Genomic DNA, 18243 nt, shown 5'->3' with positions numbered 1-18243 from the left:
AATCCTCTTGATGATGTTCAGGGCAAATTGACACGACCGAGCAATCGAGGCCACGGTTAGTTGGTCATCAATCATGACACCCAAGTTTGGGGCAGACTCTGTGGGCATGAGTTGGGTTGATTTGAGCTGGATATCGATCCGTTGGTGTAGGGACCAGCTGGGATGACAGGGAGCTCAGTCTTAAAGAGGTTAAGCTGAAGGTGGCGTTTCTTCATCCATGCCGAGGATCGGCGAGGCACGACGAGATCTGAGGTTGAGATTGTGAGGTGGCGGGAACGATAGGAAGAGCTGGATGTCGTCAACATAGCAACGGTGTGAGAAAATATGGGAGTGGAAGATTGCACCAAGTGAGGTGGTGTGTATATATATATATATAATTCCCATGAAGGCTTACCATTAAACAAACATATTACAGCTATACGGTCTAGTGAGCAGTATTTGTATACTTTACCTTTAAGTATTAAACCGATTAGATATGTTCAATGTTATAAAGTGGTTGTTTCATTTCTCATTTCTCCCCAACAATGCTTTTGATTTGAAGCAGCCCTACTGAATAATATAACACGTATTTTGCTGCCTTAATGAAACACAGTTTATCACTGCCTTCATACAGTGTAGAATTAGTTAAATGACCCGCTAAATAAAATGAGATAATAAGGGAGAACTGGGCATGTTTCATGTTCGAAGCTGATTGAGTATCTCTCAGAATCCTGTGATCAGCTGCAGGTAAATATTAGTTTGTATGGAGGCTGATGGAGCTCAGTCGTTGGCTGAAATTCTGACAGATAAAGTTCTGGTAAATTGTAATGAGGCTCATGATCTCTACCCAGGTCTGTATTTTTATTCAGCCCCACCTTTGCACATGAACACGTGACACTGGCATGAAGCCGAAGGTCTCACTATCTCCCTTCTTGTCTGTTTTGCCTCCTTTACCATAAAACATACAGCTTGTTCTGTGCATTTTACTGTCATCTTATTTGACTATTTATATTTATAGTATGGAATTTAAAATTATTAAAGCTGTAATCCTAGTTCAAGTCTAGTCCTAACCTTACACTGACCCCTTTTTTTTTTTAGCAATGACAACCAACAAAAGCTCAATTTTTGCTCATTTTCTTTGCCCTTGAGAGGATGCTCACACCCTGTAAGAATAGACGTATGGGAGGAAGGGGGGGGGGGGCATGTCTCCTGCTTTCAGCTCATTTTCCCCATCTTCACCATATCGGTCTTATCGTGCTCTGTCTCTCGTTCTCTTTCTGCCCTCTACAGTATCTTGGCCTCACCAGTTTCCTTCCCTTATTAGACAAGAATCACTTGTTGGCCCAGTCTGAGAGGACTTTGTGTGCTACTGTAAAGCGCTGGTAGAAAAACTCAAATTAGTTCATCAAATGTGTTAATGCCCTTTCGGCTACGAGATCAACCGCTCACAGCCTCGCTTGTATTTTTTTCCCCACACACACACACTTCTCTCCTTTGAACCTTGAATCTAACTTAGGTTTCTAATTTAGGCCAACATAACAGTGTGACCAGTAGAGAGACATTTAGGTTACAGCAGTTTGATAAAAGGAGAAAATATCCATGAATCTTATATTTTATACGTATTGTTCAATTGTATTATTTTTAGATGAAGTCGGTCGTGTTTGGAAATGAATTCCTTCACATATCCAGAGCAGTGGGCCACTCTTTGTTCCATCTTATTGAATCTAGCAGCAGGGAATATAAACCCAGATATATGGTGGAGGTCTGAATAGAAATAATCATTTTAAAAAAACAAATCCTCGAATCCTCTCAGTTTCCAAGTCAAAGCTTCCTCTACCCTTCAGCGGTCACCATTAAACAGCCCGATGCTTTACTCCAACAGTATTTGTGTACTCTGTCTAGATATGAACACTGACTACAAAGACAGGGGAAAAAAAGAGAATCTCTGTGTTTTACAGCCGCTCTCATGTTCCCTCTGTTTGTTCGCTTCACTCGCTGCTCTCTTCTTGGTCTTGTCTGTTTTAATTGTTGAACCTCTAAATGACCCTGAGTGTGTCGAGCAAGTCTATCACTCTTTAACTTTTCCCTACGTCTCCCTCTCCCCGGCCCGGCGCTGCCGATACCGGCCTGATTGAAACGTCCTTTTTCGCGGGAGCCAGAAGGAGTTGTTAAAGCAGACATGAATTAATGATTGAATTAATTATCGGAGTCACATACCGTACAATTAATTTTGTGGCTTTGCCTCAGTCTTTTTTCCTCTCTCCCCCCCCCCCGTCTGCGCGTAGAGAATGTCAAGAAACATTTTCTAATTAATTTATGTGTGATTATCAGGGATAGTTTCTGGAAGGTCTCCACTTTCAATTTGTGACAGGCTACAGCAAGAGGAGAGAGGGAAGGCTGGGAGAGATGGAGGTGGGAGTGTGAATAAGGGAGCGGCTGTGCTCGTAGAGTACGTGCTCTAACACACACACACACACACACACACACACACACACACATACAGTCAGTGAGGTTTGAATGAACTTACATTCTCTTGTTCTCTCTGACACACGCACACAGCTTCACATTCAAATCTCAACCAAGAATTCCTTTTTCCTCGTCGAGTCGTGACTCCAGTCAGTAATGTTTGTCTTTAACCTAAACATGAATAATATTACAAAACACGTTTTTTGACTTGAATACATAGTATACTTTTTATTTTACATTCTCCTGGATGTAAGATTTGTGGAATTCCCAGCACTCTCAGGGTAGTTTTGGATAGTCTACTGTAGCTTAATATAATAAAAGAGTTATTGGTTGCTGTAGTCATTCCTTCTCTATTTTGGCCATGATGAAGGCCAAAAAAATCCAAACATACATTCAATTATGCTGAAGCTAATATGAAGCTTCACTCTAGAAATAGAATAACATTTTTTTTACAAAAGAAAAACAGAGCTTTGAAAGATACCGACTTATTTTGCATAATATGACTTATAGCAATAGCAGTGACCTTTTGCATAACAGACAATAAAATGTTCTGCCAAGAGAAACTCAGTCCTAACCCGCTAAATGTCCAGTGCACAAAGCCAACAGTCTGAAGCCTTGCTAGTGGTTGAATTGTTCATTACATTCCACGGTATCAAAGAGTTAGATGGAAGAACAACAACATACTTATTATTCAATCACTCTTTGCAGCAGCTGGTCATGAAAATGTAAAATTAGCTCTAAAACAAAGATCACTGGATCAAGGTGGAATTTGTATGTGGTGTCAGGAATAGGGATGTCATCTTTCTGCATGGCTGGCAATCTAGCCACTACTACTATATGTCAGCTTCAACTTGAGAATGACACTGATTGGACAGACACTCCACTTCTGATTGGTCAAAAAACCAGCTAACACGACATCAGGCTGAGTAAATGATGTGAAATGGAATGGCAGTTCTGGTTTCAAGACCATCATTATTTTAGATATATATGATGTGATATTTTTTATATTTCTGAATAAATGTGTCACAGTGGTGAGAAAGCAACCTGAAATAAATGATGACAGCCCTAATATTTATATGACATACATTATATATTTATATATATTCTGTCTGAAACTAGATTGTGTCCAGTGATGTTTTTTTCTGTGCTGGTTGTTAACAAAAGAGGAAAACTATCCTATTTTGTGTGCCGTGTGAACTTCTTGCATTTTGCAGAGTTATCAAAAGAGGTCAAAATCGACGATAAAAATTCATTTGTACTTTTTACTTTTGTACTTAAGTACATCTCAGACTCGTTACCTTCTTACTTTTACTTGAGTAAAGAGTTGAATCAGTACTTTTTGACAGTATCTGTACTTCTACTTAAGTAGTACTCAACTAAAGTGGCCCGTTTCTATGTCTGGAAGATGAACACCAAAGTGACCTATGAGCTGTAGTCAGCTCGTGTTTTGCTTCATTTAGAAATATGCGTATGCTTTCAGATTGTATACCAGTGTGTTGGATGCGTGCATGTTGTCTTGTGACCGGTGGGGTTATGCTGGACTCTCTCTTTCTCACACAGTAGCATTTTTATCAGCAATAAATGAAACTACCCACCAATAGTCAGGTGATTGAACTCCAAAATGAAGTTTCTGCATGTGAATGTCAGTATTCTTTGCATTTGTTTGTCTTCAGTGAAGAGGAGGAAGGGGAGTAGGGGGGGTGGGGGTGGGGGGGCTCATCTCATCAACAGTAGCCTTGTCACTTGTTATGTTTTCACCCCCTTCGTCCTCTAACAGGGAAAAAAAAATGCTTTTAGTTTTTTTTCCTTCTCCCTCATTTTATCTTTCTTCGCATATTTGTGAATTTGCATGTTTGCTTCTTGCTCTTTTCTGGTGGTGTATGTATTTTGTAGATAAAAGTTCAGCAGTGCAGTTAAGAGAAATTAGTTGGGTAAACAGTGGTAAATGTCAATGATAAAGTTCTGTTGAAGCTCATCTGATTAGCAGGGCTACGCAGGTGTCTTATCTTGCCTGTGCAACAGAGGGTAAAATGGAAATGATTGCGTGGTCCTGAGCAGTAGATGCCTATCCCAGAAATGTCTATCTGCCGCTGAGCTGAGCCTGCCGGACTCCAGGGACCCAGGGGTGCTGCATGGAGGATCATGAAGAGAAAGACAAGACAGAGAAAAAGAGAACGCAATCAGGTCTCGCTTGTTGTTAGATTGAAGCCTTTTTTTTTTTTTTATCAGTCAGTGTTACAAATGATGTGAGTGGTCATTAATGTAAAAAAAAAAAAAAAAAAAAAAAAAAAAGGAGGTTGGCAAATCTGCAGAATTCATAAATCTAAATTGTAGACTTTTCAGGAGCTTTACGTTTAAAAGCAAAAAGCAGAAACAAAGGTGGTAAATCAGCCATTTCTGCTTCAACGCTGGTAACCGAGATAACAGGGACGACACAAAATTAAATGTTGAGTGATTTAGTGCCCTAGAAAAAGGTTCCTATGTGTTAGGGAAGCAAATGGGAAGTGTAATCAGCACTGAAACCTGCCAGTGCTAGGTGAAAAAGAATAACTGTTGGAAATTCATTTTACCACTATAGTGACCAAAGCATAACCCTTCAGCTCATCATGTTGGTGTTCTGGCCTTACATCTGTCGTATGTACTAGTCTCACTCTCACTCTCCAGTGTCTGCTGGATGTGTCAGCTATGCAACAGTGAGCTAACACAGCCATAATACATTTATAAGATGATATTATATCAGGGCTGTGTGTCTGCCAGCTGGATTTGGGAGTTCTTCTGCCAACAGTGTCCAAAAATCAATAGATGCAGCTCTACAAACAACTTCACCATTTATTATTTCATTCTCCATTTGTTATTATGATACCTACAGTATTTAGTTTTAATGATCATTTGTGCACATTAATCAACAACAATTTTTTTTTTTCTTAGCAGTTTTTCATGCATTGCATTACAGAGTTGCATGTGTGCAGCCTGTTGAGTCTTTGCTAGTCAAATGAATTGCATATTGACTCTTTAATCAAATTAAAGAATACGGTGTTGACCTGCTCTATGTGTAAAGTGCCTTGAGATGACTTTTGTTGTGATTTGGCGCTTTATAAATAAAGATTGATTGAATGCTGCTTGATCTCCAGTGTAGCATCAAAACTGTCTGGGACAAGGAAAAATGGAATCAATTTTTTTTTTATAAAGGGAGCAAATGAAATAATTTAAGGGTGTCATTGATAATTTGAAAATGTTACTGTTGATACCCGCCTGGCTTCAGAATATCCAGTATGTCTAAACTAAATATATATAGTAGCTCATAATATATAGATGTTTTTACACATTGCTGCATGTGTTTATATGAACCTTTATATGTATCTTGTACATTTATATGGTTTACTTTCACTTTGATGCTACAAGGTCCCATATCCCCTCTCAGTCTATCCATTTTCTTTAGCGCTTATCCTCCGGAGGATCGTAATCTCAGCTGACATAGGGCGAGAGGCGGGGTACGACCTGGACATGTCGCCAGTCAATCATACAACATACACAGGTTTAACACATACAGACAGACCAACATTCACACTCACATTCACACTTACAGGCAATTTAGAGCCACCAATTAACCTAACGTGCATGTTTGTGGTCTGTGGGAATACCTGGAGAGATACATACAAACTCCACACAGGAAGGCCCCCCAGCCCCACATCTCCTCTGTGCTCATTAAACACAGCGCATAATAGAATATGCGAGTGCGTGGACTTGTAATGTGTTGAGTGTTTTCAAGACAACGGCTTTGAATTGGATTTGACATCGTGTAAACATACAGCGCAGATCCTTTCTAATGATGCCAGGACTGCATTATTTGTCCTGTGTTTCCCATGAGAACTAGAGGGAGAACAGGAGAGTGAGGTGTTGGGATTTGTCATTCAGCAGAGGTTAAACCCCACCTATTAGCGCGGGGTCGGAGTAGCACGCAGATAAAGATTTCCTGTTGTACGGTGTCAAAAAATCAATAGCTCCGCTGCGATGTGCTCATTTGATATCAACAATAGTCTTCTTCTTTCTTTTTTTTAAAAATCAATTAGGCCGGATAGAGGAGGACATCAGTGTCGGGTTACACCTTTCTCTTTTTTTTCTCCTGCATTCTTCATTGATATCCAATCAGGCAGGCTGTTGTTGAGAATGCTCATTTTCATTTAATGAAAAGGTATGATGTCTTTATGTTTGGTTTTTGCATATGTAACTCACTGCACACTGAGGCTACGAGGTGTTACACTTCATTCTTTTCATAATGGACAGAAGATCATGCATAGGGGTTACTAATCTAACCTCAGTAAAAAAACCCAAAAAGGACACATTCAAAAACATGTAATGAAAGTCCATCTTGGGGAATGATAAGGTGGGAATGATAATTGTCTCTCCTGCTGTTTATTAGACAAATGAAGAACTGCTGCAACCAACACACATTTTCATTATCAATTAATCAGTAGATTAATCAGTAATGAAAATAAAATAAAATTGGTCCCAAGCTACTTCCATGTGGGACTCCATGAAACTTAAATCTGCTGTCAAAGAAGTACTATCACAAAAGACACAGTTAAATAAAAACACTGGACACTACCACAAAGAAGACAAAAGCTAATCCTTTAAAACCATTCTCAGTGAAAACAAACTTCTGACGACCAATAACAAGACAGCAGAGATTCTTAAGAGGCCTACAATTAAAGCGAGTACATCATCTACTCTCTCTTTGGATGAGGGTCTACTTTTGGATTCTTTCCATAGTTTTGGACAGTTCTTCCTAGCATTCATTAATAATATGACATATCAGTTGAGATAACAGCCCACCTGCAAGTTTAATTAATTTTCCTTCCAAGTTACCTGGAGATGTATCATCTGAGAACGCAACAATTAATCTGCATGATTAAGGACGGAATAACATTTGTGTCCCTCATGTAAGTTCCAATAGGGCTGCATGTTAAGTGGACATCTTCAATCATTCTTTTAGTTGATAACATAAATATTTAGCAATTACGGCTTCATTATGAAAGTGACCTTTCACTATAACTTAAACGGTTACAACTTTCATTGGTAGTATCTCTCTGGCCGTCTGTTTCATTTACGTGCTACTTTTTAAGTTTTATCTCTCTGAAACATGAAAGATCCGCTCATCAGTAAGCTGTGATGCAGTGTTACATTCAGTGACCTTTTGCAGAATTGAGCATGTCCATGCAATAACTTTATCAAAATATCCATCAACTTTGCAAATTTGGCATCATTCACAGTCCCGGGTTATGTTATAGGGGTGTCTGCCTTTTAAAGTGAAAGTAGCTACCCACCACTGTGCAGGATTTAGTGGCATCTAACAGTGAGGTAGAAGGTTGCAACCCCTCCCTCTCCCCTTCCAAGTGTGAAGGAGAACTTACAGTGGCCATGAAACTGAAAAAGACCCTCTCTAGACCCAGTGTTAGGTTTGTCCATTCCGGGCTGTAGTAGAAACATGGAATTGCAACATGGCGGACTCTTTGGAAGAGGTGCCACTCTGTATATAGATATAAAGGATTCATTCTAAGGTAATAAAAAGACAGTTATTGTTATTTTCAGGTGATGATGCACAAAATTAAAACATATTTATGAGTAGTATGTTTAATTTCTGTCATATCTGTTCTGCTAGATGTCACTACATTCTACACTGTTAAAAATGTCAGTGTATAAAAATGCTATAAAACAGTTTTAGCTCCATTCAGAATGTATACATAAACATATGCACATATATTCAACTTGAATTTCAAAGATGGATAATTTATAACTTAAAAATATCATTAAAAAAATGGACAACATATAAGCCGATACCGATATATCAGTGATAGGCCAATATCAGCCCATAATATAGTCTGACCAATATATCATTTGGGCTCTAATGTTTATATTTAATCAGCATCAGAGTCATAAACAAAATAATCTATAAATCTGCTCTGTGTAATTTGTATTGACAGGACTCAGTCATCGTTAAACCGGCAACACAAAGAAAAGGTGCAGATGTGACAATCCTGTAACATCATCATCAACATTATTCTGGTCTCCTCTCTCTCTCTCTCTCTCTCTCTCTCTCTCTCTCTCTCTCTCTCTCTCTCTCTCTCTCTCTCTCTCTCTCTCTCTCACACTCCCCCCACACACACACTCATCGGTTAATTGCGTTAGTCATTTCATTAATGACGGACTGATTGTTTTATTGTGTTGGTTCATCAAAGAGGCCTGGACGCCCCAGTGGCTGCTGAAGCGTCCGTATTGATAAGGCTTTGTGTGTGTGTGTGTGTGTGTGTGTGTGTGTGTGTGTGTGTGTGTGTGGTGACAGGGAGTGTATATCAGTGTGATGGTGTGTACAGGCTGAATATGTGTGTGTGTGTGGGCACTGTGTGTGTTTGGCTGCCGTGTGTCAACGTGTCATCTTGTGGACGTGTGTGTGTGTGTGTGTGTGTGTGTGTGTGTGTGTGTGTGTGTGTGTGTGTGTGTGTGTGTGTGTGTGTGTGTGTGTGTGTGTGTGTGTGTGTGTGTGTGTGTGTGTGTGTCAAAGCTAAATGAGTAAGGCAGTGTGGATACTGTGAAGCTGGTTGATATTGATAACAAGCCCATCCAGCCCTGTGTTTTTTTTGGAATGGGTCATCTAGCAATGACAAAAAGAATGGTGTGTGTGTGTGCTTCTCTTACGGTGTATAGCACTGATGGGGGTAGTATCATACAGAGCAGTGAGGGTAGTAGCAGCCATATTGATAAGGAGCGCTGGGTTCTTGTACAGGTCTGCGGTGGGCAGGAGGGGTAATTAACAAGGATTAGGATTGTTGGAGGCCTCATGTTACCCCAGTGAACACTGCTAACCTGCTGGGATTAGCAAGCAGTACTCATTAGTGGAGGTGCACCGATAGCATTTTCTCCCAACTACTAGATGGTACTGTTTTATTAAAGCAGACTCCCTGACAACGACTTAATCTACAGTCACTGATGCCGCCTTTAATTAACTGGTTACACTCCATCATTTGCATTTACATACCTTATATGTACATTTTCTCACATTCTTATAACCAGATGAGCAATCATGATGAATGTGAGTTATGAAATAGAGAGTTAGTTAGATAATGTAGTCAGAACCCCTTGTCATCTTTATAGTGTGTTGACCGTACCTAACCAACTCAAAACAGCTTATCCTAACCAAGTGGTATGTTGTTATAGCATTGGTGTCAGTGTAGCTTTATCTGATAATTAAAGTACTAGTAACATGGAGATTGACTGACTCTGATCTTAAATAGTCTAGAAACTGTTGGTGGACCAAGCTGCTCATATCATTATACAGTAGGCCTGATTTAGGTCAGTCAAATCGCAATAACTATACCGATCCCGATATAATACATCTTAATATAATGAATAAATAGTTGGACATTATGTTGCATTGATGTCATACTGAAGATCAGTTGTTTTAGTTGTGCAGCAGTGAATGAACGTACACCCAAGGCTGCTTTTGATTGTTTTTTGCAAAGTGAGGGACATATTCGATAACGTCAGCCCGCACATCGTTAACAACAATAAAGATACCATGGCAGACAATATATAGCATAGATCCCTATTATACAGTCTATGTGTGGTGCTAACATTGTTTTTCTCGCTGATTGATGATAGTTGATTCGATATGTTTCCATCCACCTGTTTGTCTTTACTCAGATTTCTTCGCAAGGCCAGATATCTGGGGGGAAAAAAACACAAGATATTGAAAGATTTTACATAAGGCTGAGGTGAAAAAGTTGACAAATCAAAAGAAGAAGAACAAAAGATGAAAAAGATGAAGTGATAATGCTGACGGAAACAGATTTACCAAATACAAATGAATGTGTTTCTATCCTCAAATGGTATGTAAACATCAAGATAAATGGTTGGTGGCACCAATTCTCCAGTTTGGTGCCATTAATCCACCGCAGAAGAAGAGGACACAACGAGACGAGTTGTCCACCTTAGCCTAGCATTAAAACTTATTTGAGATGTTTACACTTTTTTAAAAAATGACCAGCGTTTCCACTGTGCACAAAAACAGGTGGATGGAAATACACTTAAATGGATTCAAGACACACCTAAGCTGGATTATTTGCAATATTATTCGTTGTATGTTCTCCACAAGTTGAGTTGAGGAGTGTTAGGGATGTGTTTATATATCAAGATCACATTAAAAGATTCCATGGAACTTCAGTGTAGATACTTGTGTTGACCTTGCCCCAGCTAGAACAACTAATGACCTGTTTGGTTTACCTAAAGGTAAGCTGACATGAAGGGGTACGGCTCCACGGGTCATGAAAGGAAGAGGATAACATGTGTCCAGCCTTAATAATTGACAAACTAATGCTTGTGTCTGGCTTGTTTATAAGTTAATATCTGTGTTGGCTCACCGAGGTCGAATCCTTGCACAGTTTCACAATGAGGGTCAATGGAGCTGGTCAGGCTGATAAGACTCCCATGTGGTGAGGATCAGCCAATGGCATAGAGGCAGACTGGACATTGATGGAGTGGCGAGATAAGGAAGGTCAGAGTGGCCAAACTGAGAGAGGAGATAGGATACTGACTGGACAGACACTGGACTTCAGACTCTGCAGGCAGCAGGTTAGACTGTCTGAGGAGTCATGTTTGGGTTGGCGCTTGACCTAGGACTGAAATCTGACGCTGACCCAACTCCAACCTGGATCATTTGTGTCCAAACCCCCACCAACAAAAATCAATGGCTCTCATGTATCAGGAGCCCAGACCTCAAACTTCCCAAACAAATCCTTCTTTTAAAGAAATCTGATGTATTCTAACAAGAAAGCGCTAATACTGTCGATTACCCTCAACAATATTTGTGAAACTGAACTCCCACCAAAACCTGAGTCATTCAATAAAAAATTCAGCCCAACCTGACCCAAGCACAACAGTTCAGATCAGCTCCTGTTGCATCTGGCGTCAGTGTCAAAGCTCTCATGTTCATCCAAGCAGCCCAAAAAAGTGGTGCTGGTTACAGTGTGAGATATATATACCATGACCTTTTCATAAGCGCCCGATGCGAATAGGACCTCTTTCTCTAAAAATGTGAGAATCAACTGTACATTTTATCCAGGGTGTAATTCTTTATAAATGCGTGTCACAGCAGTTTGGAGCCATGAGTTAAGAGAAACGTACCACTTCCTGTGTGACTTTACCACAACAGTCCCGACAGCCAAACAATCTTTTTTTTTGGGCTTTTTTTTATTAAATTAACGTCTTCTCCTCTGCAGCGCTTTTACGTCCCGCAAACCACCGCTCCTTCCTGTTCCATAACCACCCCCGCTCCCCTCCCCCTGACACCTCCACCTCCACCACCACCGCCGCCCCCCCCCCCCCCCCCCCCCTCCACCGGCTGTGGGAAAGCCATTTTATCAGCGTCTGTCCGTTGTTCTCTGGTGGGGATAGATACAGAGAAGATAGATGAGTGTTTTGACATGGAGAGTGTTAGACAAACACTCTTATCAGGCCCGCCACTTTAGACCGACCCCCCGAAACAGTTGGCTGAACCATGGACGAGATGAGGAGGGGTAGGGAGGAGGAGGAGGAGGAAGGGGGGAGGCAGTGTAAGGAGAAGAGGGGAGGCAGAAATCTCTATGTGTTTTGATCAGAAGGAGAGAGAGAGAGAGAGAGAGAGAAAGGGGTGGATGGTCATAAGGAGAAAGCTTCTCCAGGAGCAGAGCCTGAGGCTGAGCAGTCGGCATTAATCCCATCCAGTCAGTCACTGTTCTCAGTCCCCACTGCAACACTCTCACCAGTATTGCTCCAACTTGTTCATTAATCCTCAGATGTGCAGAGACTTCTTTTAAAACTTCCAGAGTGCCTCTTCTCCTGCAGCCCAAGCTGTCTAAAGTTTTTAAATAGATGGCTCAGTCCCCCCTCCTCCTCCTCCTCCTCCTCCTCCCCTCCTCCACCATCCCTGCCGGCTATCTGGCTCTATCTTGGCTGCAGCAGGCTCAGACCACAGCCGTCACTGCCATCCTTCTACAGTTATCACTTTGAGGAAGTACACAAGAAGTTTCCCCTGCTTGAACCGGGCCAGGACACAAAGCGCTCAGTTTGAATCAAACTCCCCCTGCTGTCGAACCACTGCCGCTTCATCTCCATCTGCTGCTGCTGCTGCTGTTGCTGCTGCTGCTGCTGCTGCTGTCACGAGGGTTCAGTTCAAGTTCAAGCCATATGCTGCTTTTGATGTTTCCTGTCCTGCTCTGTGCTGCGGGTCATGTTTGAGCCAGAAGGGGTTTTTGAATTGGCAGTGTTATGTATTCAATACTCAGAATCTTTAAAAAAGAGTCTTAACATGTCTAAACTTTCCATAAAAGTTTTACTAGTAAAATGGGAAAGTTGAACATGAAGCCAAAAAAGATCAAATAATGTGAAGAAACAAAGTGTGAAATAGTTTCTTCATCACATTTGTCATCAGTGACGCTGCCTGACTGATAATCTGATATTTAATGATACGGACTAGCTTTACACGTCAAAGCGCTGATATGTTTAACACTCACTTCCTCTCTCTTTCTCTGTCTTTCTCTGTCTTTCTCTCTCTCTCTCTCTCTCCCACCCCCCACCCCAATCAGATGACCTGGAGTTAAGTGAAGAAGGCAGTGAGAGCAGCGTGGTGGCTCGCAGGGACCTCCAACCAGACACAACATGGGGGCCCTACCCAGGAATGCTCCAATCAGAGAGCAGCGCAGATGATCAAGAGACAGAGGTGAGGGCTAGAACACGGAGGTGCTGGCAGTGTTGGATGGTTCACTTATTATGTGTTTAACCAAATATGTGTTTGTATTTAATGCAGTCAATTATTCATTAAATACAGTTGAAGCATTACAAAGCAACACCAGTACATCATGAGTGCATACATGGGTTAAATTCACATTCACAAATTAATGGATAAAAGTTAACAGTTAAGAAATCAAACGTGTGAAAGAGAGTGAAAACATAAACAAGAAAAGGAATACAAATCTAAAATAAAGTGTATTTTATCCAACAGCCAAGCTAAAAAAAAAAGTTTGAAGTGAGTTTGAAGTTCATGTTTAAAGATTGCAGTGCTGTAAGCTGCTCTCAGATCCTCAGGCGGTCTGTTTCAACAGCTCGGAGCAAGAAACGTAAAAACCCACCTCACCAAAAGTTCAATTAAAAGACTCCAGAGGACCCGAGGGGGCCTTCTAACTTCATATTGCAACCCTGACAGATAAAGTGTTTTAGAAACTAGTGAAAGACTTTTCAAATCAATACAAAAACTGAAAATCAACCAGATTTTAAAACAGGTGTAATGTGAGCTCTCCTTCTGATAAAGGCACTTGTGAGGCTAGTTATTAGAGGGATTAGAGGGAAGTGTCAGCATAACAATCCTCTTTAAATTGACCACAGCTACATCTATTATTGTCCATTATGAACCCTGCCTGTCTATGTAGTGAGATCCCTGTGAGATACAGAGTCATCGTTAAAGGAATCTTCCTCATGACAGATGAACGGAGTGTTTGGTCCAGGATTATCTAATCATTATGATGATTATTATTATTATTATTATTATTATTATTATTATTAGTAGTAGTAGTAGTAGTAGTAGTAGTAGTAGTAGTAGTAGTAGGAATAGTAATAGTAGTAGTAATAATAGTATTAGGAATAGTAATAGTAGTAGTAATAGCAGCAATAGTAATAGTAGTAGTAGTAGTAGTAGTAGTAGTAGTAGTAGGAGTAGTAATAGTAGTGGTATGGTAGTAGTAGAAGTAATAGTAGTAGTAGCAGTAGTAATAGTAATAGTAGTAGTAGCAGTAGTAGTAGTAATAGTAGTGGTATGGTAGTAGTAGAAGTAATAGTAGTAGTAGTAGTAGTAGCAGTAGTAATAGTAATAGTAGTAGTAGTAGTAGCAGTAGTAATAGTAATAGTAGTAGTAGCAGTAGTAATAGTAATAGTAGTAGTAGTAGTAGGAGTAGTAATAGCAGTAGTAGTAGTAGTAGTAGTAGGAGTAGTAATAGCAGTAGTAGTAGTAGTAGTAGTGGTATGGTAGTAGTAGAAGTAATAGTAGTAGTAGTAGTAGTAGCAGTAGTAATAGTAATAGTAGTAGTAGTAGTAGCAGTAGTAATAGTAATAGTAGTAGTAGCAGTAGTAATAGTAATAGTAGTAGTAGTAGTAGTAGGAGTAGTAATAGCAGTAGTAGTAGTAGTAGTAGTAGGAGTAGTAATAGCAGTAGTAGTAGTAGTAGTAGTGGTATGGTAGTAGTAGAAGTAATAGTAGTAGTAGTAGTAGTAGTAGTAGTAGTAGTGGTATGGTAGTAGTAGAAGTAATAGTAGTAGTAGTAGTAGTATTATTATCTCACTCACTGTAAATGTTATAAGTTAGCAGTCATTACATTATCAGGTAGAACACTTGTAATTGAATATAATTAAATAAATAATAATAATTAAATAAATCAGCATGCTTTTTGATATTCAGTCAACAGTTTTGATACTGGATTGATAATTCAGTCATGTATGGAGCTTCTCCACTGTGACGATCTGATTTTTCTACTGCTGATCGGACCAAACGTGACATTCATGATTCATTCATTATTCAAAAACTAGTTGACAGATTAATTAATAATTAAAAATAGTTGTGTAGTTTAAGCACTATATTTTTGGCTGATTTATATTATTATATTACCTTTTTGGGTGCTTAATTAGGCAAATAAGGAATGATTATTTTTAATGGTGAACAAAAAGAGACTCATCAGATGAAGTGATAGTGAGAATAATTGTTACCTGCAGCAGTAAATAAAGACATTAAAAAATAGTACTTGGAGTGGGACCATGAGGCTTTATTATAATACTGTTATGATTATATTAAAGTATATTATAAGCCTTACAGCAGACATGTATATGCTGACGTTGAGGCTGAATTGAGACTCCAACCGGTTGACGTGATTTCAATTGCAAAGGTCAAAGGTCAGAGTTCGGATGGTCGGATAACAAAGAGAGACAATGAGTAAACACCTTATCACGTATGTGTGTGACAGCGATTGGAAATGAAAACAGCTGTGTGTGTGTGTGTGTGTGTGTGTGTGTGTGTGTGTGTGTGTGTGTGTGTGTGTGTGTGTGTGTGTGTGTGTGTGTGTGTGTGTGTGTGTGTGTGTGTGTGTGTGTGTGTGTGTGTTTCTTGGGAACAGTGTGTGGGACCGGATGGAGCCCTATCAGAAGCTGGGTTTGTGCATCATGTGCAAGTCCATCTAATCATATGATACTGATGCTGGGAGAGGCTTCCTGGCACGGAGCACAAACTCAGACAAATGCACAAACACACACACACGCAGGGTCAGTCACACACACACACACACACACACACACACACACACACACACACATTCCTACCTAATTTCTGTAATTCTACCTTGCTATACCTGCTTTCTTTGTCTCATCCTCAGTCATTTTTTCACTCCTGACGCCAAGTGGAGCTCAATAAATTTCAGTCCGGCTCAGCACGGTTTAACCAGTTCCTGTGTGGATCCAGACCAGTTCACATTGAGTTCACAACTAGTCCAGCAAAACCCAGAGTTCATACTTCCTCTCTTCTCCTCTCCTCCTCTCCTTTTCCATTCCATCCTCTCCCCTTTCCTCTCTCCTCCTCTCTCCTCTCCTCTTTTTTCTCCTTTTCCATTCCATCATCTCCCCTCTTCTTCTCCTCCTCTTCTCCTCTCCTCCCCAGCCCTACCCAGACGTCCGCCTGTCTTTTATCTCCACATGGCGCCATCCTCCTGGACAACAAACCCCAGTGATTGATTCCTGCTTGATAGGCTCTCATTTCTAAGATTTCGTTTATTATCAGTGAGGTTCTGAGTGTACAGATAGATGTCTGTGTGTGTGTGTGTGTGTGTGTGTGTGTGTGTGTGTGTGTGTGTGTGTGTGTGTGTGTGTCAATGCACAAGCACTTGCTGACACACATATACACACACACATACACACACTCACCCATCACCTTTTGTTCTTCCCCTCCCTTCCGCTGCCCATACCGTCCTGTTCCTCCTCTAAACTGTAAAGTCTGTCTCTTCTTTTAAAAGCTTTGCATTCATATGGAAAGCATCTCCTTCTGATTTTTAATACCCATTTTCTCTCTTCTTCCTCATTTTCTGCCCCCACCCCCCTTCACCCCCCTCCACCCATCCGTGGGCTGAAGGAGGAGATAGACCTTCAGTATCTGCTGGAGATAGTGGCCGTAATCTCACATTCCTCCTCCTGTGTTTCTCTCTCCCCCCCCCTCCCCCTGTCACTCCACATCCTCCCCCTCGTCTATCCCATCCCTCCATCCCTCCCTCGTGGGTCAACAGGGGTCAGGGCTATCCTCCTCACTGTGTTGAAGAGGAGAAATCTGCTCATCTCCTGGCGCTCTGCTCTAAAGCCACAGTCATCACACCGCATCCCTTCATCAGTTATTAGAAGGGATCCAAAAAAAGGGCAGATTTTAAGGATGAGATCACTTTACCACTTTATCAGCTTTTTTATTTGGATACAATAGTACTCACTGTGACTTTAAAATGCACTGGTTGCATTCAGTGATAGATGACTTTAATTGTTTACTTTGAAAAAGAAGTATCTAAGCAAAACACATTTATTTGAACAGGGGGTTGATCTGCTGGCCCCACTATAGCAGCAGGGGGTTGAGGGTTTATTTCAGATAGATGATCTGCCCAATTCTATACTAAATTCTAACTGTATCCAGCACATACTACACTAAGCTTTCAAGCCTATAACAAGACAAGATTACGTACTTTTTATACTAACAAGAAATGATGCAATATGATATAATGCAGCTGTAAAACTTAGAAATCAAAGTCTCCATCCACTCAAAAATGTGTTTTTTTTATCTTCTTTCCTAGAGTGGGATGTTTGAGCTTCACTGTACAGAATGATGTATGTACAGAGTTTGACACTATAAAGCTGTTTTCATATCTGCAGGAAGTAGAAAGTTTCTCTGTGTTTATTAAAGAGACGTTTTTAAGGGGCGGGGCCTATGAGCAGGATTTGAGACACCACAAGTGGTTTGGAGCCAGTCTTGATGCAGTATGCAAGACCTCCAGTGACACTGAGAATGAACTTTTTTTTTTCTTCAATATTTGTATATTCATAGATGAGGGAAAAAGTGGAGATTCAGTTTGAAGGACTTTTAAAGAGATAATTATACAAAACACATCAGACAAACATTATTGTTCCAAATCTACTTATATCTACTTATCTTCAGGGGATCTTTAAACTTAACAAAGTGACAGCAAAATGTTTCAATAGCACATCAATAGCACCTCACAGCAAAATCAAAGTTTATGTAGTGTGCAGACTGACTGTTTTGAGCTTTTTTATTTTATTATATATTAGTTGACAGTTTTTAAGGGTAAAACCTGCAAACTGTATGTATTTGAATGATTCCAGACTTGGGTGTAAATTGTAAAGGCACATAAAATACAAGGCTAGGAGCACCCTGCTAGCTGATTGGTTATTGCACATGCCACATAACAGCAAGGCCCCGCTTTGATTCTGAATTAAAGGATAAATCTAATCAAATAAAAATGACTTGAAACAAAGGAAAGCATACATACCCAAAGAGAAATGATAGCTGTGTAGTCTCTGAGGGGTTTTTCTAAAAGTTGACCTTTTGACATCACATCTACTTCCTCATGAGTAGTTCTGTGAGCCTGTTAATCTATCGAGCACCTTCCCAACCTGCATGCTGAAGGTCTTATCATCACCGTTGCTATAGATGAAGTTGTTTTTGTTAGCAAACAGGATTTGA

General features: G+C 40.3%; 1 protein-coding gene across 1 annotated transcript in view; it reads left to right on the top strand.

Moving 5' to 3' along the window:
• Window positions 1–18243, top strand: part of zfpm1 (zinc finger protein, FOG family member 1) — a 107655-nt gene that overhangs the window by 66239 nt on the left and 23173 nt on the right. Inside the window, exon 4 of the mRNA XM_062420759.1 lies at window positions 13062–13195. Within this exon, the coding sequence (XP_062276743.1) occupies window positions 13062–13195 (134 nt within the window). The remainder of the gene's footprint in view (window positions 1–13061; window positions 13196–18243) is intronic.

Source organism: Scomber scombrus, chromosome 6, assembly GCF_963691925.1.
Source record: "Scomber scombrus chromosome 6, fScoSco1.1, whole genome shotgun sequence".
NCBI classification, from domain to species: domain Eukaryota; kingdom Metazoa; phylum Chordata; class Actinopteri; order Scombriformes; family Scombridae; genus Scomber; species Scomber scombrus.
Note: the sequence above shows the minus strand (reverse complement) of the source record. Positions and strands in the feature narration are given on the sequence as shown.